Source organism: Cyanistes caeruleus, chromosome 5 (genome assembly GCF_971803275.1).
Source record: "Cyanistes caeruleus chromosome 5, bCyaCae1.hap1.1, whole genome shotgun sequence".
In the NCBI taxonomy this organism is placed as follows: domain Eukaryota; kingdom Metazoa; phylum Chordata; class Aves; order Passeriformes; family Paridae; genus Cyanistes; species Cyanistes caeruleus.
Genome location: NC_141705.1, coordinates 37,502,431 through 37,525,455, shown reverse-complemented (window position 1 = coordinate 37,525,455; position 23,025 = coordinate 37,502,431). Strand labels below are relative to the sequence as shown.

General features: G+C 34.8%; 1 protein-coding gene across 50 annotated transcripts in view; it reads right to left on the bottom strand.

Moving 5' to 3' along the window:
* Positions 1–23,025, bottom strand: part of NEK1 (NIMA related kinase 1) — a 42,373-nt gene that overhangs the window by 2,269 nt on the left and 17,079 nt on the right. For 8 of the 50 annotated variants that reach the window (XM_086890311.1, XM_086890303.1, XM_086890343.1 and 5 more), the window contains 18 exons: positions 20,018–20,199; positions 19,804–19,935; positions 16,390–16,492; positions 13,375–13,458; positions 12,714–12,797; positions 12,130–12,222; positions 10,967–11,062; positions 10,309–10,482; positions 8,801–8,869; positions 8,490–8,718; positions 7,285–7,440; positions 6,422–6,604; positions 5,713–5,833; positions 5,428–5,510; positions 4,301–4,518; positions 3,495–3,649; positions 2,420–2,631; positions 257–390 (listed from right to left, as the gene is read on the bottom strand). In XM_086890311.1, the coding sequence (XP_086746437.1) occupies positions 257–390; positions 2,420–2,631; positions 3,495–3,649; positions 4,301–4,518; positions 5,428–5,510; positions 5,713–5,833; positions 6,422–6,604; positions 7,285–7,440; positions 8,490–8,718; positions 8,801–8,869; positions 10,309–10,482; positions 10,967–11,062; positions 12,130–12,222; positions 12,714–12,797; positions 13,375–13,458; positions 16,390–16,492; positions 19,804–19,935; positions 20,018–20,199 (2,508 nt within the window). The remainder of the gene's footprint in view (positions 1–256; positions 391–2,419; positions 2,632–3,494; positions 3,650–4,300; positions 4,519–5,427; positions 5,511–5,712; positions 5,834–6,421; positions 6,605–7,284; positions 7,441–8,489; positions 8,719–8,800; positions 8,870–10,308; positions 10,483–10,966; positions 11,063–12,129; positions 12,223–12,713; positions 12,798–13,374; positions 13,459–16,389; positions 16,493–19,803; positions 19,936–20,017; positions 20,200–23,025) is intronic. The other 42 variants (XM_086890336.1, XM_086890325.1, XM_086890350.1 and 39 more) reach the window with 13 other exon arrangements.

Here is a 23,025-nt window from a genome sequence, read left to right as displayed (position 1 = left end):
TTCCAAAATTAAAATGGGTATAAAATTAAATAGTTTAAATTTATTAAATGCAGTTCATGGTTAAACTGAAAGTTTTTCTCTTTAATCCACTGGCTGGGCGTTTTCTCTGCTAATAATTTAGTGTGCCAAAACAGATTAAAAGACTATAGAAAAAACCTTTTACCCTAGTCACACAAACAAATTAGTTAACTGGCATAGCAAACAGTCCTAGGTGCTTGTTTCTTAAAATATTTCCATTTGAGCTTATTCCACAAACCTTTATTTTCTCATAAACTTCAATTAATTTATCAAAGCCTATTTCCTGCTCCAGGTTATATCTCAACTCTTCTAAATGGCTGAAGATACTATCACATTCTTCACATTCACTGGCAATCTCTCCATCACTATTATCTAGAAAGAAAGAACACAACAGTAAAACCCCCTCAGTTTTCCTACATTCTTAATGTTGCTTTTAAATCTCTAAAACAAACATCCTTTAAAAGCAATCAAAACGGTAAGCTCAGGAACACTGGATAATGTTGGCAGATGTTCTGACAATGTGAAAGAAAATAGGAATAGTCCCTTTCTTGAAAAAAATCCCAAATGGGAAGTGTCCAGCTATCCCCACTATATCCCCACTTTGAAAATTAGCCACAGGGTTTTTCAGCCTGAAGGAAAACAAGGTATGGTCTTAAAGCAGAATCTTGGTTAGCAAAGCAGGTCTTATTCCATACCACCACACTATAAATTTCTGAGGTGAAACTCGTGAAGGGTTTGGTGGCTGTCCACACAAGGGAAAGGAGTTCTTTAATGAAGCAGCTGTCTTTAAGCAAAAAATAAGGACATGTATGTTACCCATCCATTACTTTCTGCTCTGAGATGCATCTTGTTCCATACAGCAAGTCTAAAAAACCCAGTACTAATTTAGCTACAGAGTTACTTGTTCTATTGTAAGTGCATCTTCTTTGTGTAGCAAATTGAGTATGCCAAGTGGTGCAATAAGACACAGGAGAGAAATCAAGATAATTTTGCTTACAGGCCACAGAAACCTTAAAAATAGGTTTGTAATGATAAAACATTAGGTAAATCTAATAAAAAGGATGTTTTAAAAAGTGCAAGACAGAATCCCTATGTAAAATTCCATTGTAAAATGCAAGAAAAAATAAATAAGCATTCAAATTTGGAGAGAACTTGTCTATCAGGGAAAAGCTCTATATATTTCAGAGCACATAATATCACCTGGTAGATATTATATCAGGTGTAATATTACCTGGTAGATCACAGACTTCATGAGTTAGTATTAGAACTCTACCACTTTGAATTCTTATATATCATTACTGTAAGATATAGTCCTGACCAAATCACATCCTTCATTCAAGTATCAAGAGTCAAATCAATAAGAAATTATCATTAAAATAAAAAGAAAAGTTGTATATGGGTTAAAAACTCATTAGATTATTTCTAATCCTCTATTTAACATCTAGATCTTGAGCAGATTTTATCTCAAGTTCTATCTGTTACCCTTTTGAAGGCTGGTCTGCCTTTCTACCTGCCCCAACAATTAAACTTGAAATTCTTATGGAATATCTAGAAGGTAGAACACTGGCATTATACACTAGCACTTGCAACAACAGCAGAGCCATAGACAGAGATAGCATTGTTATCAATGTATAACATCAGCATTGCCACAGAATTAAAGTCACTAACAAAGTTTATTTTACCTGAAAATAATCATTGGGATGTATTATTAGATGTTCAATTGGTTGAAAATTTTCTTCAATAAAAATTACACAAAAGCTTAGTTTTAGATGAGTTACCGATTTCTGCATATTTTCATAACTATATTTCTAATTGCACTTAATTTTACAGCAAGAGTAAAATTCCACAAGAATTTAAAATACAGAAATGAGACTTCAGGATGTTGTGCATATCTAATGCAAAATGCTAAAAGCAGTAATTAATTTATCTGTCTTTTAGTCTGACTGCATTAATACCTAATTTTGGCTAAGAACAAGGTGAATAAGTTCATGTTCCTACTGATTTGCCTGTTAAATTACTTAACTGTAATTTAAGCTGAATCCCAGATACTCCAGTCATGTCAATTATTATTTCTTTTTCATACTTACAGCTATAAATTATTCAATGCATACTGTCTTTGATCTTCCTTGAAGCCAAATTTTAGAGAACTTAGAGAAAAAGGCACTTACTATCACTACACAACAAACAACCAAGCTTTAATTTTCAACATGGAATGTCACTTAGATGTTGACCTTAACATTCACAAAGTCTGAATATTATCTGATTTTTTTTAAACTTACGTATAAAAACTATCAATTAGACCTTTACTTCATTTTAAGTCAATGAAGCTAAAACATTTTTCTGTGTTTGAATTTTTTAAATGAATAAATAACTTATAAAACAGGTATAACAGAAATGATACCTGACTGCCATTCTTCATTAAGAGCACTTTCACTGCTGGGGTTATTTTCATCTCCTTCATCCAGCTCAGTACCATTTGTTATGCATTCCATGGCATTAGCCTTTAAAGTAGACTCCTCTTCTTCACTCAATTCCTCACTAGGCTGCTCCCTAAGCAACTGTTCCATCGAATCCCGGAGCTCCTGCAAATCTGTATCTGTCTCTCCAAACATACTAAAGGATATAAAATTTTATATAATTAATTCTTTGCAAGACAAACCCTGTAGAAAGAGCTCATTTCTTTTGTTCAGCAGCAAATTAAAAAGTCAGTCTAGCTGGAGGGGGAAAAAAAAAGATGCCCTCCAGCCCCCTCACCCAGCTATTTGTGACTTCAGTCCAACATGATTACATCATTGATACCATTGTATCATGCAACTCACAGCGAATAAACAGATATCCCACAGTCTCATAAAAAGATAATAAGTCCTCAATTCAACTTTATTAGTAAGGTAATTTCAAAAGCCTTGTATTTGTGCACTATTATGGAACCCTAGCAAATAAAACATTTCGATTCAGATAAAAATGTCTTTGAAGCAAAAAAGAGATCTAGATCTAATCAGAATAGATACACCAGAGTATCCAAGCTGTGAGGAATATTTAATTCCAGGGTCAGATTTTGAAGCCCCTAAAAGAATTTGGGGGACTTGAAGACCATTCTAATACAACAGTAGAGGAGATAAATGAGAAAGATTCCCAGAACATAGAAAGAAAGGAAATATTAAAGAAATTTTTACTTCTAAAAGAGCAATAGCAACCAACTTTGAGTTGCTTGAGCAAAATGCGAGCTGCAGACACCAGACAGAATAACACCTTGGATAGATTTTGGGAAGGAAATTCAGAAAGCTATTGTATGCAGTATACCCTATTAGCTTCGCAATTCTCTGGAATAAGATTTGAAGTCAATGGTGATTCAATACAAAATTTTTAAAATCTGGATAAAAACTCCTTGCTGGCATAGTGTGTATAATAGTGACTAACCAAAAACATTCTTGATCCAAGATGCCTGTTAAAATAATTTATAAACTTGATACACTCACATATCCTCAGAGTCAGAGGGTCCTTCTTTGGCTTGCTCATCTTCCGTATCATCTGTTTCAAGATTATGTTGATGCTGCATATCTGCTACACTGGGAACATCAACTAAAGTTCTGTACAATTTGTAAAGATCTGGGAGTGAACATGTCCTCAGCATCTACAAAGGCAACAGAAAGCCTGCTTGGTAAAAATATTAAAGACAGTTTGAGTTTACAAAATACTTCAAAATGAGATTTCACTGTTTTTCAAGCTTCCTGCTTCACAGCCAGAAGCTGTGCTAGTGGATTAAATCCTACAGGAAAAAAAAAGACTTGGTTATCAGAAATGACAAGACATCCTTGCTCCTCTCTTCAGTGATTGTTTATGATTGCAAGATAGTGATAATTCTAATTAATTTAGATTAAATAATTCTTAATTAATAATTATTTATTTATTATTATAATTAATAATTAATTAGATAATTTAGTTAATTCTAAAAAACTGCACAAAACAGAGAAAGCTGATAGGGCAAGTTAGGAATGTCTTCATGAATTCACTCAGTAATGTCTCAGAGAAAGTGTAAATTCCTCCACAAACACCTGGAACATAGAATGCTGAATGGTGGAACCAGGGACTTCCACTGCTGCATGAGACTTGCTGATACCATGAGCACAAGTAAAGTTGAACTACAGGGCAGACATGGCTAGACAAATACAAACACCTGCTGAAAGAGTTGTGCCATCTGTTCTGGCTTCAGTCAACTTCAATAAGAAAGTAAGAATAATACTATACAACAAAACACTGTTTCTTTTCAGTTTTTTAAACTTGCCTTTGGGTCGTTTGCATCAAAAAGTCCTGTAGAAAGTCCAATCAACAATGAACTTTTGCCTTTATTTTTTGCTGGTGATATGGAACGTGAACGAGGTACAAAAGACTCCTCCTGTGAAGACTGAGCTGACAGAACTGGTGAGGCTGTTGGAAAAACTGTGGGCTGTATTACTCTCTGGAATAAAGGTTCAGCTTGCTGACAGTCGCTGGAACAAGTTTCTGATGTGGTAAAAGAAAGTCTGTTACAAATCTAACTAGACTACAACCCCAAGATACTTAAGGAAAGGGTAACTGTGTGAATGTACATAACAAATTTCTGTTATACAATTAAAGGGAAAAGTAGATAGCACTTTAAAAGTATTAAAATAGTTTTGATTGTTTTAGTAAATACAATTACAATGTGAAATCTTCCCATTTTAACTTTTGGAGAATATACAACCTCAGCTATAACCTGTTATGTTCTCAGGCTGTTTTCTCATTATCCAGTCCATGTCTGATACTGTGTCATCCATTTTCACCTGTTGCTTATCACCTTCTACTAGATTTCTTTGAAGTTATCTCAATATAATTTGCCCAGACAGGGGGAAAAAACCCATCCAGTTTGCTTAAGCCACCATTAACTAGATGCAAGAATATGACAAATGATACTTGACAGTATTGACAATGTTTTTTCTGAAGTTACTTCCCAGACCTCCAAGAACAAGCAATTCTTCTATGCAATAAAGATAAAAGATTGTCATTAGCAGCCACTTAGAACATTGAGCTGCAGCTCAGTATTTGTGTAATTAGTGTATAAACAAAGCAACAATTCTATTAAGTAAATAATCAGATCTCATAACACCCTAAATAGTCACTTGAAAAAGCTGTAACATTCAGAAAGTTGACGCTCATCAGTATGGGCCACTGTCCTGTTCATCTACGCACAGTGTAGCTTTCCTGTAACATGTTTTCCTCCAAAGTGGCAAATGTAATACCCAATTTGTCTCCCTAATCCATCAGAAATCTCCTTTTTAGACGTAAGAACTGAAGAAACAAATAAAAACTTGCTCTTTCGGGGTTAATTAAGAAAGAAGGGACGGCTCAAGCACCCCACATTGCCAAGCCATGGAACATGAGACTTGCACTGACCTGCTGGAGGTTCCTTTTGTGGTTGCACCTTGTTGAGCGCTGCTTTCTCTGAAGCTGCCTCATTCATTCTGTCATGTTGTGCCCTATTGTAACACATCACATCAAGGGGTAATACCATGTAAAAAATAATCATTAATCTATTGAAGTCATCAAGTGCAGTAAAACTAACACAGCAGCAAGCAATGAAACTTTAGCTAAATGTTATTTTAACTGACATATCTAAATAAAACTCAGTTAAAGCTCAGTAGTTTGAACTAGAGAGAGAGGTCAGAAGAGAGTACTTACGTATCCTCTTTCTCTTTTACCCACACTTCATTAACAGTGCTAGGAAACTCTTTATTCTCCTTACTCTGGTGCATTTTATCTTCCATTTCTTCCAGCACCTCTGCTTCCAAATCATCAGGCTCTAAAATTAATAGTCATTTACCTTATTAAAAATTAATCCCAACCAAGGAAAAAGATGGGGGAGTATACAATTTAAGATTACACTTAAATCCTTCAGCTTTAATAATTTTCTGCATTTTGCAGAAACAGCAGAAGTTTTATAATCCCAGAGCTAAAAGGTTTTATTCTCATACCAGAAGAGTATCTCAAAGCTCCAATGAACTATGTCTTCCAAAAACCTCTGTAACATGCCCCCAGAGATAAAAAGGATGCTGGTATCATATAGGGAAAAAGATTCCAGCAGAATTGATGGGGAGAAACAAACCAAAACCCCACCAAATTAACAACAAAAAATTTGAAGCACTTTGGAATTCTACTTGTACTCTGAATTTTTCTACAAGGACACAAAAAAATGTTTCTGGAAATTTACTAAATACACTACCATATCAGATTACAACACAGGCATAGAAAGCATCTAGTCCTACCTAAAATGTGTTAATAAAAAACTGCACATTACTTATGGGAAGATATAAAAGTATACAGGATCATTACTTCACTTACTACATTCAATAAACAGATTTTAAGAAGAATTACTGATGAAATGAGTTACCGTGCAGCATAATAGGTTTGTTCTGCACCAGGGTGGGTCCAGTTGCTTGAGATTCTTCTGGTAAAGTCACAACAGACTTTGTAACACCAACTGGTACTGAAGACTGAGCCCCAACAGGAGAAAAAGCCTTTTCTTCCTTCTCCTCTGATAAAGACTGATGATCTTCAGGAAGTTCTGCAGTACCTAACAGAAAATGATTCTATTATTTAAACAGTGCTTCACCATGTCTGGATAATAAACTACAATGTGGCTAATAAGGTAAGTTGGGAATTTTTGTTTCTTTAAAGGAAAACAGAAAAAAAAGTTTGCATGCTTTTAATACTACTATTATGAAGAAAGCTAGGAATATTAAAATTTGAATTTCATATGTTACATCATCATTAGTAAAAGTTTATATTTGGAATAAATGTAAGTCCTTTTGGTCTTAGAAAGAATGAAGTGCAGGAGTTGACCAGGAAAAGAAAAAAGAAAAAAAATAAAAGAGAAAAAGAAAAAAAATCAACTGATATGGTTAAGTCACATGCTGCCAACATGTTACAGGAAGCATCTAATGCAATATTCAGATGATGACATCCTTTCACAAAATAGGATTGTTTCTATTAAAAGGCAAAGTTTAAGACTTTTCAGTAAAATGAAGATCCTTTCCTTTCAGCACACCCTGGTTAATTTCTTACCACTTCACTGAGTTTGAAATATTTTGGTGTCCTCCAGTATCAGCTTGTGCTTACATTCAGAACTGAGGCAACACCCAGAAGTAGAAAGCAAGAGAGAATATAAGAATATGCTTCTATTACTTCAGAATTTTTCTCAGTAGATAAACTCTCACTACACTTGCAGTGCAGATAATTATCGACTATGCTTACCATTTATCTCATCTTGTTCCTCAAGTATGTCAGTTTGCAGCTGCAGCTCTGCTTCTCCTAGGATCCTCAGAACTGAATCAGTAGGACTTTTGCCCCAGACTTTCCTGTGAGGTTCACCAATATCTAACTTAATTACTTCCCCCAGAGTTTGACCTGCTGGGACACAAACAAAAAATTTTCTAAATTAGATTTTTTTTTTTCATTTTCTATATAATAAATAATCAAACAAACTACCTCCACAAAACTTTAAACTAAAATGGCTACAAAACCTGAACTCATGTCACCTCACCCCAAGTCAGGCACAAGACTGTGCTTATCTGGAGTTTGTCTTCTGCCAATTCCAATCAATAACAGGAGTTATTCAATACCAGTTGACATATGCAACTGAATAGCAGCAGTAACTCTTTTCAGAAATTCAGGCACTCCAAAAGAAAGCAGTATAAGAAATGTTTAATACTGGCATGGAATGGTCTTGAAGTTTACTTGACATGGTAAACTAGAAAGTTTCTTGTCTTGCTATCCTTTGACATTTATTTCTGTCAATTCTCCATCCAAGGAAAACAGAGTAAAAGATTATAACATTCTAGTACTATAAAACTACCACATAAAGATGCAAGTCTGTCACATTCTCAATGATTATTACTTTCTACAATATGAAACAGCCTTTTAGTAAGATATACTGAAACCAGGAAAAAGGGCTTCCAACCAAAAGACCAGAGAAGGCAAGTAGAAAATCTGGAATGACAGTCTTGATTTAAGAAAGGAAAAAGCTAAGAAAGTTTCAAAAGAAGCAATAAATATAAATTAAGAAAAAACCCTCAGTTGTTTTTTTTTTCCCCATTGATAACATAACAAACCAGAATTTTCAAGTTTAATAAGAAACTTTCATGTGTTTTAAATACTTTCTATTCTTTCTGTTAAATTAGTGTCTATTTAAAAAACACAAAGAAAGTAACCATGCATTTAATTAGGTAACTGTTTGTTGTTGAAATTTTGAAATTATTGAATCTCCTACAAGCCATTTAACTACTCAGCCTATACCTTATTCCTTATTTAAGGCAATACATAACTATCAGCTTTTTAGAAGTGGATGACATGTAACTGATAACAAGATGATAATAATGAAGAGTACTTGTTTTATAAAACCACACTCGGCAAACTGATTTACAAATATCATGGTGGAGAAAAAAAAAAAAAGTACTTACACTCTGCTCCAGAGAGAGAATCTTCCATTGATAACTGAGCTAGAGGAACAACCAACTCAGATACCCCAGATTCCCATTTTTTGCGATCTCCCAGAAGTGGCTGGTCACCTTGTTCCTTACCATCTTCAGATCCAGCTGATTCAGAGGTATTTTTACCCTCCTTTTTTCCTTTCTCATCTTCTTGAGCTTTAAGATTTTGATTTAATCTTCTCAGAATTTCTCGCTTACTCTGAAAGAAGGACCAACATATGTACTAAAATAGTGCCTTTCTTAAAGGAACCCTAAATTAAACTGCACATAATTTGACATACTTGTATTGCAAAATCTGGCTTTTTTATTTCCTCCTCAGATTCCTGGGCAGCAGTTATTACATGTTCATCCTTTAAGTCCAAGAAGCATGAAATAGAAAGTAGAAGAACATGTCAGAAAAAAATTATCTTGAGAATAAAAATAGACATAATAAAACTTTTCCAATACCAAGTGCCAGTTGACTGAAACAGAATGCTTGATTATTTTGTTTTATACTTTCCCAAGGACAGAATTTCAAGGGCACCTTCCATCTTTGAACCAATCACTATCTGAAAGTGACGAGCAAATGAATCACTCAATATAAACAGATAAATGAGATTTCAGAGCACGAAACACAGAGATAAAGCCAGATACAACCTCTATGGCAAGATGCCACCAAATTCCTATGCTACAAACGAGTAATTCTACAAGAGAACCAAAAAAGTGGCAAGCACAGAGTCAAGAATAATTTGTGAAGAAAAAACAGAAGGGAAAAGAGACAAGTGATATGTAAATAAGCAAACTACATACTGAAGGCAAAAATGTAGAATTTATAATTGGTGTACAAGGCTTGTATTCTCCAATTCCAATTGCTCTGTGTGCTATTTTTCAGTTTGTTATAGTCACTGTCTTGCATTACTGTGAGACAAACTGTTCATGTGGAAAAGATACGCTAATGATTTAAGTATTTGTCCAAACATGATTTATTTTTCCAGCTATCAACAGACATCTTTCAGTGTATTACATTTTAGATCTACTCTTTAGTGTAAATTTTGCTCTATTCCCTTAGTCATAGCCTTCAGGGTTGAATACAGTGTGAAGTACTACACTGCGCTGAAATTTAGAAACAGCTTAAGTAAAAGTACAAAAACTAGTATTCAAATTAACACAGATTGTGTTACAAATTTAAATTGTACAAGGTTACACTCATCTGCTCAGTTTCACAATTGTAACACAAAGCAGTTGAGGTAAACATGTAAATATTTACAATATCAGGACTGAGAGTGTGCAAAATAGAAATTAGGATGCTCTTTTAGACAACAAGAAGAGACAGTACTAACAGATTCAAGAATCTCAAGATTTTTCTTCTCTGGAATATGCAGCTCATTCAAGTTCAATCAATCATTAATATAACATAATCCTAATAATTCAAAATTTATCTACTCACTTCCACCAAGTAACCAACTCATTAACTCTCTCTTCAAGAGGCTAATTAAAATGCTGGAAGTTGATGTCTTCTTCAACTAAACATAACTGCCCTGATCAAAATGGAAACCACAGCCTAGGGTTCATCATAAGCTATTTTGTTCAAACATGAATTTCAGTTTTAGCATACAGATGTGTTTCAACAGCTTCCAAGCTTTGTTTTCTTTTTACTTTTTTCTTTTTTTTATTTCTTTCCCATAATTAGAAGCAACAAATGACCTTCACAATTTTTTTCTACCTAACCTATACATTTTCTCTATATTCTCCTTCCAATCAGTATCTATTTCCTTTCCATTCATTTTACCCTCTTAGCAAAAGTACCTACCACACCCACTTCCTTCAAAGCAGAAGTCATGGAGATGACAGGTACACCAGACTTCAATGGAATTTGTGGCTTAGGAAGAACTGCTCCAGGCTCTTGTAGTCCATCCACAGAACTATGTTCTGTATCTTCCACATGAAAAGGCACATTAGGATTCTTTACCCCTTTTGCAATCAGCTGGATAGATTCAATTTAAAAAAAAAAGAAAAATTAATTTCAAGACTTTGCACCTTAAACACCGTATTATCAATTAGGCTCATGTAATCCTTACAAAAGGACAATAATGCCACACATTCATACAAACGACAACTACCCACTGCACATCAGTTTGTCAGCTTCACATCCTGCTTTTTCTAGTCATAATATCACTTGTTTGACTTGTTGATCCATAGCACACAAATGTAAAAGAAAAAATAAATTTTGGTCATTAACACACCATTAATAAAATAGTTGGGGTGATCCTAATGATTCTTAGGTTTGGTGTTTTGAAGTCTTCCTGTAAGCATACCTCATGTTAGGCTTCTGAATAGGGAATTTTGACTGACACAAGATACTTTTCAATTTCAGAACTACTTGTCTTGAGAAATCACAGTACAGGATTTTATTTATACAAAGATATGGCCCTACAAACTTCGACTGCATGTAACATTTATTTTCTTACATGTTCTTCCCAGGCTCTTTTCTCTCTTTCATACGCTTCCTTTCTCTTTCGCTCCAACTGTTCCTTCAGAACTGCAGCACGAGCATTTGCTTGGGCCTACAGGAAATAAGCAAAAAAAAAGACCAACATAAAATCATCAGCAACCTATTTCATGGCACATTTTAAGAAGGAATATTCTTGGATTACTCCTCTCCCTTTCCCTCAGTACTGTATAGACTGTGAAAGGAGGACTCCACTGACAAAATCACCACACAAGTATAATAACTGATCTTTTATGTTGAAATAATGGCAACTCCTCAAAATTTAATTAAAGTTCTTGATTTGCATGGTTGTATTTTTAGTGTACATTGTAATCTTAAACAGAATGACGTAAAATTATAATCTCTACTTAAAATTAGCTTTGAAGCCAAATGCATTAATCAAAAAATAATTGAATATTCAGTTTAATATTACCAATATAATATAATCAACTTACTCAAACACAAAAAACTTCAACTGCTGTTTCATCTCTAGTTTTCAGATTAGACATAAGGTTAGCTTGGTTTTATACTGTACTTTGCATATGATGGGGAAAAAAATCATAGTATAGATAAAAGCAATACTTGCTATGTATAGTATTGTGAAATAGTTATTGATATAAAACCATCACATGGAATAAAGTTCTAATCAAACACTGGTTTTCTGTGAAATGCATCTGTTTTAAATGTAATCCATCACAGGGTTATATGACTCACATTCCAATCCACACATAGCCCATGTCGGCCCATTTAAGGAGTTTTGCCTTCCTTTAACTAAAATAAAGCTATTGTCCAAGGTACATCTTCCTTACACTTTCAGCCTCAAAATGCTGTTTTAGTTGCCAAATTGCCATTAGGACTAGAGCTACCCTAGAGATAAATCTCAAAGGCCTGGATAGGGAAAATCCTTGACTTGCAAGAATAGACTACACTATGTCTCAGCATATTTAAAAATTGCCAGGACAAAGCAGCTGAACAGAATTGTTCACTCAATACAGGTAATTCCTGGCCCCGCCACACCCCACCCCACCTTTGCAGTGGATACATGAACCAACTACTGATAGCAAAATGAAATATAAGAAAATTCATGAGGTATAAAACATATTTGACAACAGTAATTTCCATCTCCTCCCACTCCACACTTACCTTCTGTGTTTCTATCTTCTTGCGTTTCAGTTCTGCCTCCTCACTAGAGTCCTGTCCATCAGAACTGGCAGCTTCATTCTGCAAAGTAAAAGTCTTCAGGGAATTACCATCAGTTCATGTATTTAAAGCCTGAGTGATACAAGTGCCTACTCAGAATATTTTAATTGACTGTATGACTAACATGGGTCAGTTTCACTAAGTAACTCCTTGCTTAAATGCAATGTCTACTTGAACAGAGCTTAATCTCTGAGATCAGTGGAGGTTTTGTTTGTTTGGTTTTTCAGGGAGGATTGGTTTTAAAAGATGTGAAGCTTTAATAAGTCAGGAAAAAAGTAATGTGCCTCCTGTTGCCACAGGAAAGTGGCCTACAGTGCTGGGCTCTCACCTGCTGCATCTCATCACTGCTGCAAGTTCTGCAGGTGAGGTACACAGACAAGTTTAATGCTCTAAAATACCAGTTTTTTTCACAATATGTGCTGTCTAAAATATATGACTATATAAAACTGCCTAGAACAAAAGTCTTCCATCAGGGGTAAAAGAATAGAGCCCACTTCAGATGTATTTAAGATTATTTATAAACCAACCTTATCTCCACGAAGTTTTGCTCTAATCTGTTGACGTTCATTAAAGTTCTGTAGCCGAATCTGTCTCAATCTTGCCAAATATTCCTAACACAAAGAAATGAAATAAGTTTCAGCTCTATGAAAACTCTCTCCAGTACAGTTAACTTAAAATATATCAGATTCCACAACTCTCCAGTACAGTTAACTTAAAATATAACAGATTCCACAAAAAACTGGAATGGGTGAACCACCCCCCAACATTATTGTTATCACTTCACTAGTATTTACTAACCTCCAGAAAAATTCTCATGTAAAAAAAAGAAAGAAAACGAATGCATGTTTCTCAGTATTAATTATAACTACATTTTACATTACTGAAAGCTAGAAAATGATGCATTTATCACAACAGGATTAAGATATAGTGATACCTATGAGTATCATATTCAAGAACCTCTCTGAGATGGATCAATGTAAGCAACTATAATTTTGATTATTTTAAAAACAAAAAACAATTAAACACACTCAAACTTTAGTACATTAATAGTAAATTATTTCCTAGAAATGTAGAAAGTCCTTTAATTTTGTTACACAGATGGAACCATGCAGGGAAACAGGGCACAGTCAAGGACAAAATAGTGCTATTTTTGTGATGAGCCAAGTGGCAAACATGCAGCAAGCATACCTCTTCCTCCTTGTTTCTGGATTTCCTTCCTCTTGCAGAAATGGACCTGCCTCCATAGGTATCTGCCACGTTTTGCAGTGTACCCTGTTTGCCATTTAATGGTATGAAATTTAAGGTGGCTGGGGCAGTAAAATTATCTGCTTTATCCAATAACTGTTCACTTATAAGAAACCAAATCCATCAAAGATCTGCAGATGTTCGGAAGTTAACCAATAAGTCTTTTTCACTTACATGAAACATATGACAGCAGTAACTAAAAACTCTTAGTAGCCAAAGAGAGAGAGATAAGATTTCTCAGAATATAGTTGCCTTCTCCATTCAGTTCTGATTTTCTCATGCTATGTTAGAAAACCTAAATTGTGATATGTTTTCTACATCTGGAATATATAAAAATGGTGGCACAGAGTTGGGATTTCTGTCATTGCTGAGTCAAGCCTAAAATAGAAAGTGGAATCTTTTTATGTTCTTAGAGTAAGCTTTTTTAACAATGATGACTCAAAAATCTAATAAAGCACTTAAATATATACATTAAACCTAACAAGCTGTGCTAACTGTCTAGTGTACATGCAATGTATAGACTTTGGTTCACATGATGTACTCTGTGACTTTCCACCAAAAGGATTTCAACCTTTAAGGAAGTTCTGTACAAGAATCATTTAACTTCATGTTTCCTTCCTGGATTAAAATAAAGAATACTTGAATTATTTTAGTAATGATATACCACAAATTTTTGCTGAACAGGTTAAAAATTCCTTGATTTGTGACTGTGACATACGATAAAGACAGCAAGCACACATACACGTGATAGACCTGCCCTATAACATGCCAGGGGCTTTGGCTTTCTTAAGCTTGTGCACAGAGAAACATAAGTAATACTCAAGTGATGCTATTGACTGAATCCAAATATTCTGGTTAAATAATCTCTCAAATTGAGAAAAATTAATAGCTTAAGGAAATAGCACATTGCTGCACTTCTGTGGTTTAGTGATCAGGGGATCAGAGAACAAATTAAAGGAAGCATTTTGAATAGTTCCTATACATTCATAAGGGTTCTATGAATGCTGTTTTCAGTTTGAGCATTAAGCCACACAAAATGGAAAAGAATATTTTCCATTTTCATCTTTCCAGAAAATATTTTGTTTTATTTTTAACTTTTTAACACATGTTCCTGAGCTTTACAGAAGCTTACTGGCACTATTGAAGGAATTTCACAGTTCTTTGTTCTAGCATTGAAGTTATTTTAGGTATTTCCATCACTGATGGTGATTTATATAACTGCTCTTAAGAAAGAAACCGGAAGCAAGATTTTTGAGAACTGATTGGTTGTTTTTTTTTTATAGATCATTAATTTTACTCATCTGCCTATATTAAATTTTCCAAGACCAGGACTCATGTTTTGCAAAGCCACACAGCTACAGTGAAGTAGCAAATTAGGTCAGCAGCTGTCTTAAAAAACAGATGTCTGAAAGTACCATTGACTCAACTACTGAGTCAAATTTAGACTGTCAGTTGAAAATTAAAGTTGACAGCAATTATATTTAATAGAAGCTGAGTAAATTAGTGCCAGTCATCAGACAAAAGGCTGATGATTTCTCCATTCAGATCAACACTGTCCAAACAACAGTCCCATCCCTATATGAGAACAACTGCCAGCTAGTCAAATTATTGTCCTGCATAAATAGAAGGAAGCTGTTGATAACTTCCGCCTTTAATGGCAAATTCAGGGATGCATTTGGTACTCTGGCATCAAGTTATACATCTTAAACATCCGGAAGTTACTTTTTTTAACTCTCCCTTTAAAACTCTCTCTTTTTGAATCTCCCTGTTTTATTATGGGAAACATCTAAGAATAAAACATTTAGGCTCATTGAACACATTAGAGAAAACTAAGAAACAATAACTTGAATAGTTTGGTATTTTAAATTAACTGATCTTATAAATTTATATCAATGCCAACTAAGTCAAGAACAGAAAATAAAATGGAAGCAGGTACTACTAACGACTTGTCCAAGAAGAGGCACTGACAAGAATTGCTTATGTTTTTCAAAATTATTTACTTGAATAGACCCAAAGGTCTTGAAGGCTTTAAAAACAGAGCCATAGTTTTAGAGAGGAAGACTGATATTTTAAAACATATATACTAATCTAAGGATACTTCACCATCAAAGCAGTGAATCAAAGTACCTAAAAATTGCTAACTGTAAATGAAATAAACCCTGACATTAAGACGTGCCTTTAAATCATAATCTGATTATCAGGTATAACTCAGGAAGATACTTCTACAAATCTGCAGTTGGTTTCATCTCACTGCTACTCCAGCACAGTCAGTTCAGTTTTGGGAGCTGACAAAGATTTTGTCACTCAATTGCATATGAATAGTGCGAAATGCATGCAAAAAGTAAAATCCTCCATGTTATCAAAACACACAGTCATTTCCAATATATGTTTTAAACAAACTTCCTAAAGGAATAGTGAATTTAGAACCATAAGCATAAAGAACATTTTATTACATTATCTTCTACTTAATTTCTAAAGAGTAAAGGTTTTATAAAGGTCAACATTGATGGACACAGATGACCTTATAATACCCTTTCAGTAAGCAGAATGTATTTTCCTAGCATGCACTACTACATCTGATCATTAGCTGTAACAGTTTAATAAAACTTCATTTTTGGTTCAAGCTAGTGTATAACACAAAGTTCAATTTTAACCAAGACTCAAAAGTATAGACAGAAAAAAATGTAAATAAACCTTCTAAAATTCACAACAGCAAGTTAGGCACATGCAAACAAAGACAATTTCCTCTGTTAGTAAGTTTAAAGTGATGAGAAATGTACTGCACGAGTATGTTATGTTTTATCAAAATTAGCAATAAAATGCAGAAAACGTATGTCCCATTCTCTTTCCTTTTCAACACTTAAGGAAAATATTTAGTCAACACTTCACTTATGATGCTACTTCAAAGACTCACAAAGCATGCTGAAACAGTAATACACTGAAGATCAGATTTCATACCATGTGTCCCTGAGCTCGAGCTTTGTTTTCCATAGCTTCTCTCTTTCGTTGCCAGAATTCTTCAACTTGCTTTGCTCTATCTGCAGCTATCCATCCTTTTTGCCTGAGTAATTTCAACATAGCAAGATGAAAGTCTCTGAAATATGACACTCTAAACACTCCCACTCCCACTGTCCTCCTCCCCACATTTAGATTCTAACTAGAACACACAGGGGAAAAAAGTAACTTTATATGAGTAAGGCATCTTCAAAAAATGCCTTTCATCAGCCAAAATACACTTCCACAAAATGGAGGAAAATAGGCTTAGTAAAAGTGAGAAGAACTATTAAAAAAATAAACCCTGTATTGTTGTCTTTCCAGATTCTTGTCATCAAAACAAAAATGAATTTCAAAACACAATCTTGGTATGATTGTTTCTGGAAGTGTCTCAGCTTCCTTCATTACTGTTATAATTTGTGAAAAAGAAGACTCCTTCAAGATTTTCCTTCAGAGATGAGCAAGAACTCATCACACGACCCATTCAGTAAGGTTAATACTGTGACTGCCATTCAAGACTCTCCTACATTTGCAGTAAGAGCTTCCACCACTTAGGGAATTACTACAGTGCTACTATTCTCTGAGTGTTCTGGCAATTCCTTTTAGGGAATCCTGTGGGATTTTTTTGGTTTGTTTTCAAAGGGTCTGCGATGGAATTTTCCTACCCTAGAATTAGCCATAACAAGATTATTGTTTTTTGACAAGTTTCACCCCAGGTCAGGGACTTGCTTGGAAAGACAAGAAGGCTGCGTTTAGGTTACTGTAATTGAGTATACTGCAACTCCACAATGAATGAGTACATTCATAAGATCACAGAGGAACCAGATTCTGACAAATGTGTTAGAAGTAGACCTGGAGAAGTTTTGTACTAAAATAAAACCAAAACACTGAGAAATAGTGTAAGATATCTACAAATGGTAGAATGATGAGGCCTTTCCAAGGTTCCCCCAATCTCCTTTAACTGAGGACCACTGGGAGTTTGTCAACAGTCAGGAAGAAACGGGAATATACTGACAGAAATAATCCATTAGGCTGAGGCAGTTAAAGAATCATTTTGCAATATGGGAAGCTCTATTAACTCTCAATGAATTAGCACACTAATTAAAATACTTGCATTTTATTATTTTGCCCCTTCACATCCCAATCAAAATGGAAATTATTTTTTTTCTACATGCTACAATTCGTTAAAAGTATGATAGAGATAAAACCACTGATAAAATAAAACAAACACTGATCTGAAAAGGCAAGACAATCCACACAGGCATTACTGGTAAAGAAACTAACACTTGACAATCTTTGTGTACACATACTCTATTCACTGTAAGATTTTCACTCTATCTTTTAACTACATGTGAACTCAATTGGTGGATAGTGAAATCTGTGCAAAGCCCTGCCATGCAGCTGAAGTTTGTCACACATCATGAACCTTACAGTGTTGGAGGAGAGGTCTTTCCAAAACACCCCAAACCAAGACAGTCCTATTTGTCTCAAATCAAATTCACAGGAACATCTTACCTCAATATTTTATGAATATTTTATGAAATTGTTTTTTCTGACTCTAATGGTGAGTGACTCATTTTGCCAAAACATTTCAACTAAATTTCTTCTGGGCTGCACTTCTGCCTGAGACAATTTTTCAAGACTGTCGACACTGAATATTTTTAATACAGTGGTAGCACAATGAGAAAGATTTCAACTTGAAGACTTCTCAGCTTCTTCAATATATACCTAAATTTATTATCTTTAACAAAGTTCTTGTTATTTCAATTCCTCCATTGAGTGAAACATCATGAACACTTGCCTTCAGCTGAAAGAATTAAGTACAGGATAGAAATATAGCTAGGCAGGCTATGATAATAAAATAGCTTTTAGGTAAACCACAAATTCTTAACACATTTAAGATGCTAAGAAACAGCACCTCAATTTAAGGCTAACAGTAATCCAGTTTATAAAGAAACCCCAATCTCTACCTATTTTGAAACTTCTGGACAGTGTTTTCATTGAGTGCTTCCATATTCACGTATTTGAGAAATACTGAATTGGTTTCTCTTCCCAGTCTCCATGTTATGAATAATTTGCAGTACATTGCTATAGTTGCTCTCAATTTTAATACCTTTAAAAGAGTTCATCCAGGTGTAGACAAATATAATCTAATATTTTCAGACATACAAGTCAAACTGTTTCCTAATCTAGGCAAGAGCTGGGGATTGTGTGCTTTGTGTAAAGCACTGTGAATAAACAGAGGAGGAAATACATTCAAATACAGCTGGCAGAAGTTACCTTCCAGTACTGGGTTGTACCACAAAGAATTTTAGTTATCTCACAACAGTTCAACCTACTATAAAGAATATACCTTGGAGCTTTTAGAATTGTAATATCAGTGTTAAGAATGATGTTATTGCTGCAAATTTTAAAATAGTAAAAAAAATCTATAATTGTGAATGCATATTATATTAGACCATAAAATTGAATCAATTTAGTCTACAAGAATAAATGGTTTCTTTGGCCACTTCCTTTTTCTCACATTAACTCCATTTATTTCTTCCTCCATGGAACAGATAATTGGCTCTGCAGAAGCTCAAATAATAAAGGAGAAAATTTGTGCCCCTCGGAAAGTCAGTTAGTAACATTTACAGTACTGAACTTCCAGGAAAATGGTATTTTCCCATTTACTAGTCACAACTGCAAACACAGTTCTTTGAGCAATATTACAAGGTCTAAGGGAGAGCAAAGAAGTTTTTAAGAAGCTATTTGAAAGAGTGAAAACATTAAAAAGAAAATTAGAACTTGCTTACAATCCTTTTTTATATAAAAATACCCTATTTACAATAATTAGACTTAGATCTTCTAATTCACTATTTGAATACTGAATTAGAAGTTGCACACCATTATAACACCTGACATTCACATCTCAATGAAGAAAGCTTCTAGAAGTTTTCCACTGATCAAAACAGGAACCAACAATTCTGGGATCATTCGAGACACTTTGCAATACTACAAACACTTAGGTGCAGAGAAGGCAGGAAGAATAAGATGATGGGAGAAGGAAGCATCTTGTCAGGTAACACAAAGTGGAACAATGAACAAAGCAAAGGAGGAGGCTTATGTTGTTATCTGCAACCACATTAAGCCTATAATTTTGTCTGAAATCTACTTTAGGTACATTTTCTTAGTAAACTATTTTTTCCATTATTGGAAGCGCTAAGATCTCCATTGGCTCTAAAAGAATTGTGGTCTGTGAGGGACTAACACACAAACAGACAGCACAATACCAATGAATAGAAGTGATTTTGAGCCATGCTCAACTACTAAATGAAACCAGACACAGAACAAGAATCTAACATGTAGGGACAGATTCATGGATTATCATAGTCCAACCTGTTTGCATTGGCTTGTTTAGACACCTCCTTCAATCTTTTCACTTTTTTCCTAACTGCACCAACATCAGGTAAATGGTGATGACCTGCAGGTCCCTTAGGAACTCCTGGACGTGTTCCAGGTGAAATTCCTCTGTAGACAAATACGTACAGTAACTTTCATTACTTTCATCTAAAGCAGAACATGTGTAACTTCTAATGGAAGGTAGCCATACCTTTCAACAACTCCTCGGTCTTGTAGTTTTGCCCTCAATTTGGCTTCCCTCTCTTCAGCTATTCTGAAGACGTTTTCCTTTTGCTGTTGCATCTGGTCAAAAATAGCATGATAATGCTCATAGCGTCCTCTGGAAGACACAGGCAAAGGACCAACACCACCTCCACCAACATAATATGGTGCCTGGAAACCAAAAGGGGTAGGGCGGAAATCTCAAATACTGGTTTTAATAGGCTCTTCCAATTTTTGCCTCTTCAGCAGAGTAATAGTATTAACATATTCTGCAACAATTCTAAAATGGTCCTAGTTCTATCCCTGACATGCCCCTATTTTAATGAATTACAAGATAGCTTAATTATTTTTTTGTTGTTTTGGTTAGCAGTCAAGAATAAAACACCATTTTAGCTTCCTTTAAACATAGTCCAGTTATACATGAGCCATCTGACTCGTGTATAAATCAACTGACGTGTAAACAGAGATAGATAATAAATACTACATGTCAAAAATCAAAGTTTTAGCAAAAAAAGTGATACAATTCCAACTGAAGAATTAACAAGTGTTTTATAGCCAAATACACATTTTTTTCATGAAGCTGGAAACAGCTGAGCACAGTTTTAAGTTTGCTGAATGGCACTAAGTGCAGCTTTATCTGAGAACCCCCATTGCCACCAACCTATAACTTGGTTTCCATCACTAGACTTGAGATGCTTCTCTTCTAAAGCTCAGATCAGGTGAACACCTACCACAAGGTACTGCTTTATGCAAATTAACCCTGTAATTCTCAAGGCATTAGAATTCCTGCAGAATTTTCAAGTGAAAATAATGAATAAAATAAATGTTTCAAGCAGCTGTGTACAGTAATAGCCAAGGATGGATGCAGAAAATGTGAAACTGGCAAAATAAGGTTAAGGTTGTCAGCACATGCATAAAAATGTATCCTTTACACCTGCGGGAAGCAGTCAAATAGCCCATGGTAGTAAATCTATGGAATTTGTTTAAACAACAGTGTCAATCTTCGTCCCAGAGTGGTCTGAAGTATAAATTTTAGTATAAATTTAAACAGGTGAGTAAAGATGTGACAGATTTAAGACTGCCTGTTTAGAAGTTCTTGAGGAGACTATATATGACAATGGAATTGATCTAAATTCTGAGTTTCAGTTGCTCAGTGCCCACCGATGGCTCCCCATAATCCAGATGAGAATACTAAATCAAGGATTTATCTAGGCATTCAAACAAATTTGCAGGTAGACTGCTGATCTGAATAAAAATAACTATACAAGACTATAGTTTCTACAAACAAAAGGAAAAGTATTACTTTGGACACTATTAAAGGTTTCATCTATCATTATTTGAGTTCAGGTTCCAAAATCTAAATACTAGAGAATGATCATCATTCTCTAGGCAAATGATATAAAGCAGGTGCTCATCAACAGTCTGGAGAAGTTACAGCTCCTGCTAGAACCACAAACGCAAAGCCAAACACTTGCCACCTCTTTCTCTGCTTTTCCTCAGAAACAGGTGCCAGCCACCAACCCGAAAAGAAAACGGGAGGGCAGAATCATGCAGTGCATGACTCTGTTGTGCCTTTGTAAGAGGTTGTATGGCTTGGGTTATTGGAAAGCTTGAACAATTCTATTCAACAGCACTGTCCGGGACTTGCTGGACTTACTGCTTTCATGCTGGAGGAAGGAAAAAGATAATGAAGTCAAGAATATTATAATAGTATATGGAAACCTGAAATGATGATAAACTAGTATCCTGCAGTGTGATTTGTACTCAACTATCCAATTTGAACAAAACATCTCAATGATTTTTCCACCTACCATGACGTTTTATACCAGTGACACTTGGTGAAAACAGACACACTTACTAGCTACAGTTTTCTAAATAACTAAGAATACAGATAACAATGCAGCTGGAGCTACGACAGAACAGTTCATATGTTCACAGTAAAACTGAGTTAATCAGAAACACTGTTCAGGGGCACGTACAGCTCTCATCCAAATGTGAGGATGCATGCATATCACATTGTATGGAAGCTTGTGTTGGTGCCTGCCAGTTAGACCTTGAAGGAGAGGAGGACAACAGAGGAGGCAAATTACATTCTCTGATTTTTCTTTCATTAAATCAGCACTCTGTAGTTTTTAAAGTCTGGTATGCTTAAGTTTTCACTTATATTTAAGCTTTACTTATAAGATGTATGGCACACATCCAAAGATGATATTTCTTTTGAAATTAAATATTTAATAAGCAGCTACTGAAACCTGGTTGGTTTGTATTCCTCATTTTTGTACAAGGAATAGCAATAAAACCTCTACCCATTTTGACTTTATTGCTTAGTCAATGCTTGCTTACAAAAACCCCACGAAACATGTTTGTGCCCAGTGTTTTCGTAAGACTCATTAAGACCACAACAAATCCCTGTGTTTCAATCCGATTTCTATTGTCAGACAGATTTACACCATAGCACTACTTAAATTCCTGCACTGGATCTGTCTGATGGAAGCACCCAGACCTTTATATTCAACTAACTTTATGAGACTACTTTCCAGGACAGTTATGTTTCCATGAAAATATCACATGCGCAAATAGGGAAAAAGAAATTGTCATGGGAATCAGATTAAATTATGCACAAAGTGAATGGCTAAACAGAACACTGCATTAAAAAAAGAACTGGATTTACTCAGAATTTTTTACCCCACTCTTGAACTTCTTATGAACATATAGAAACTCTTATGTTGCTAAATAACAACGAATGTTTAGAAGCAAGTGTTTAATACTGGGAAAGAGGTCCATTACTATAATATGAAAACCTAGGAAAAAAAATTCAAGAGCAAACTTGAATGTGAAAGAAGCTGTTCATGCATACACTCAGCACAGGAAAAGCAGCAAAAGCAGGTGTGGAAATAAGAAAGTGGTGCATGAAAACCATTACTGGCAGAAAGAGAAGAGATTCAGAAATTTAGGAAACATTAAAAATGAAAATTGCACAATCTCCAAAAGGCCAGG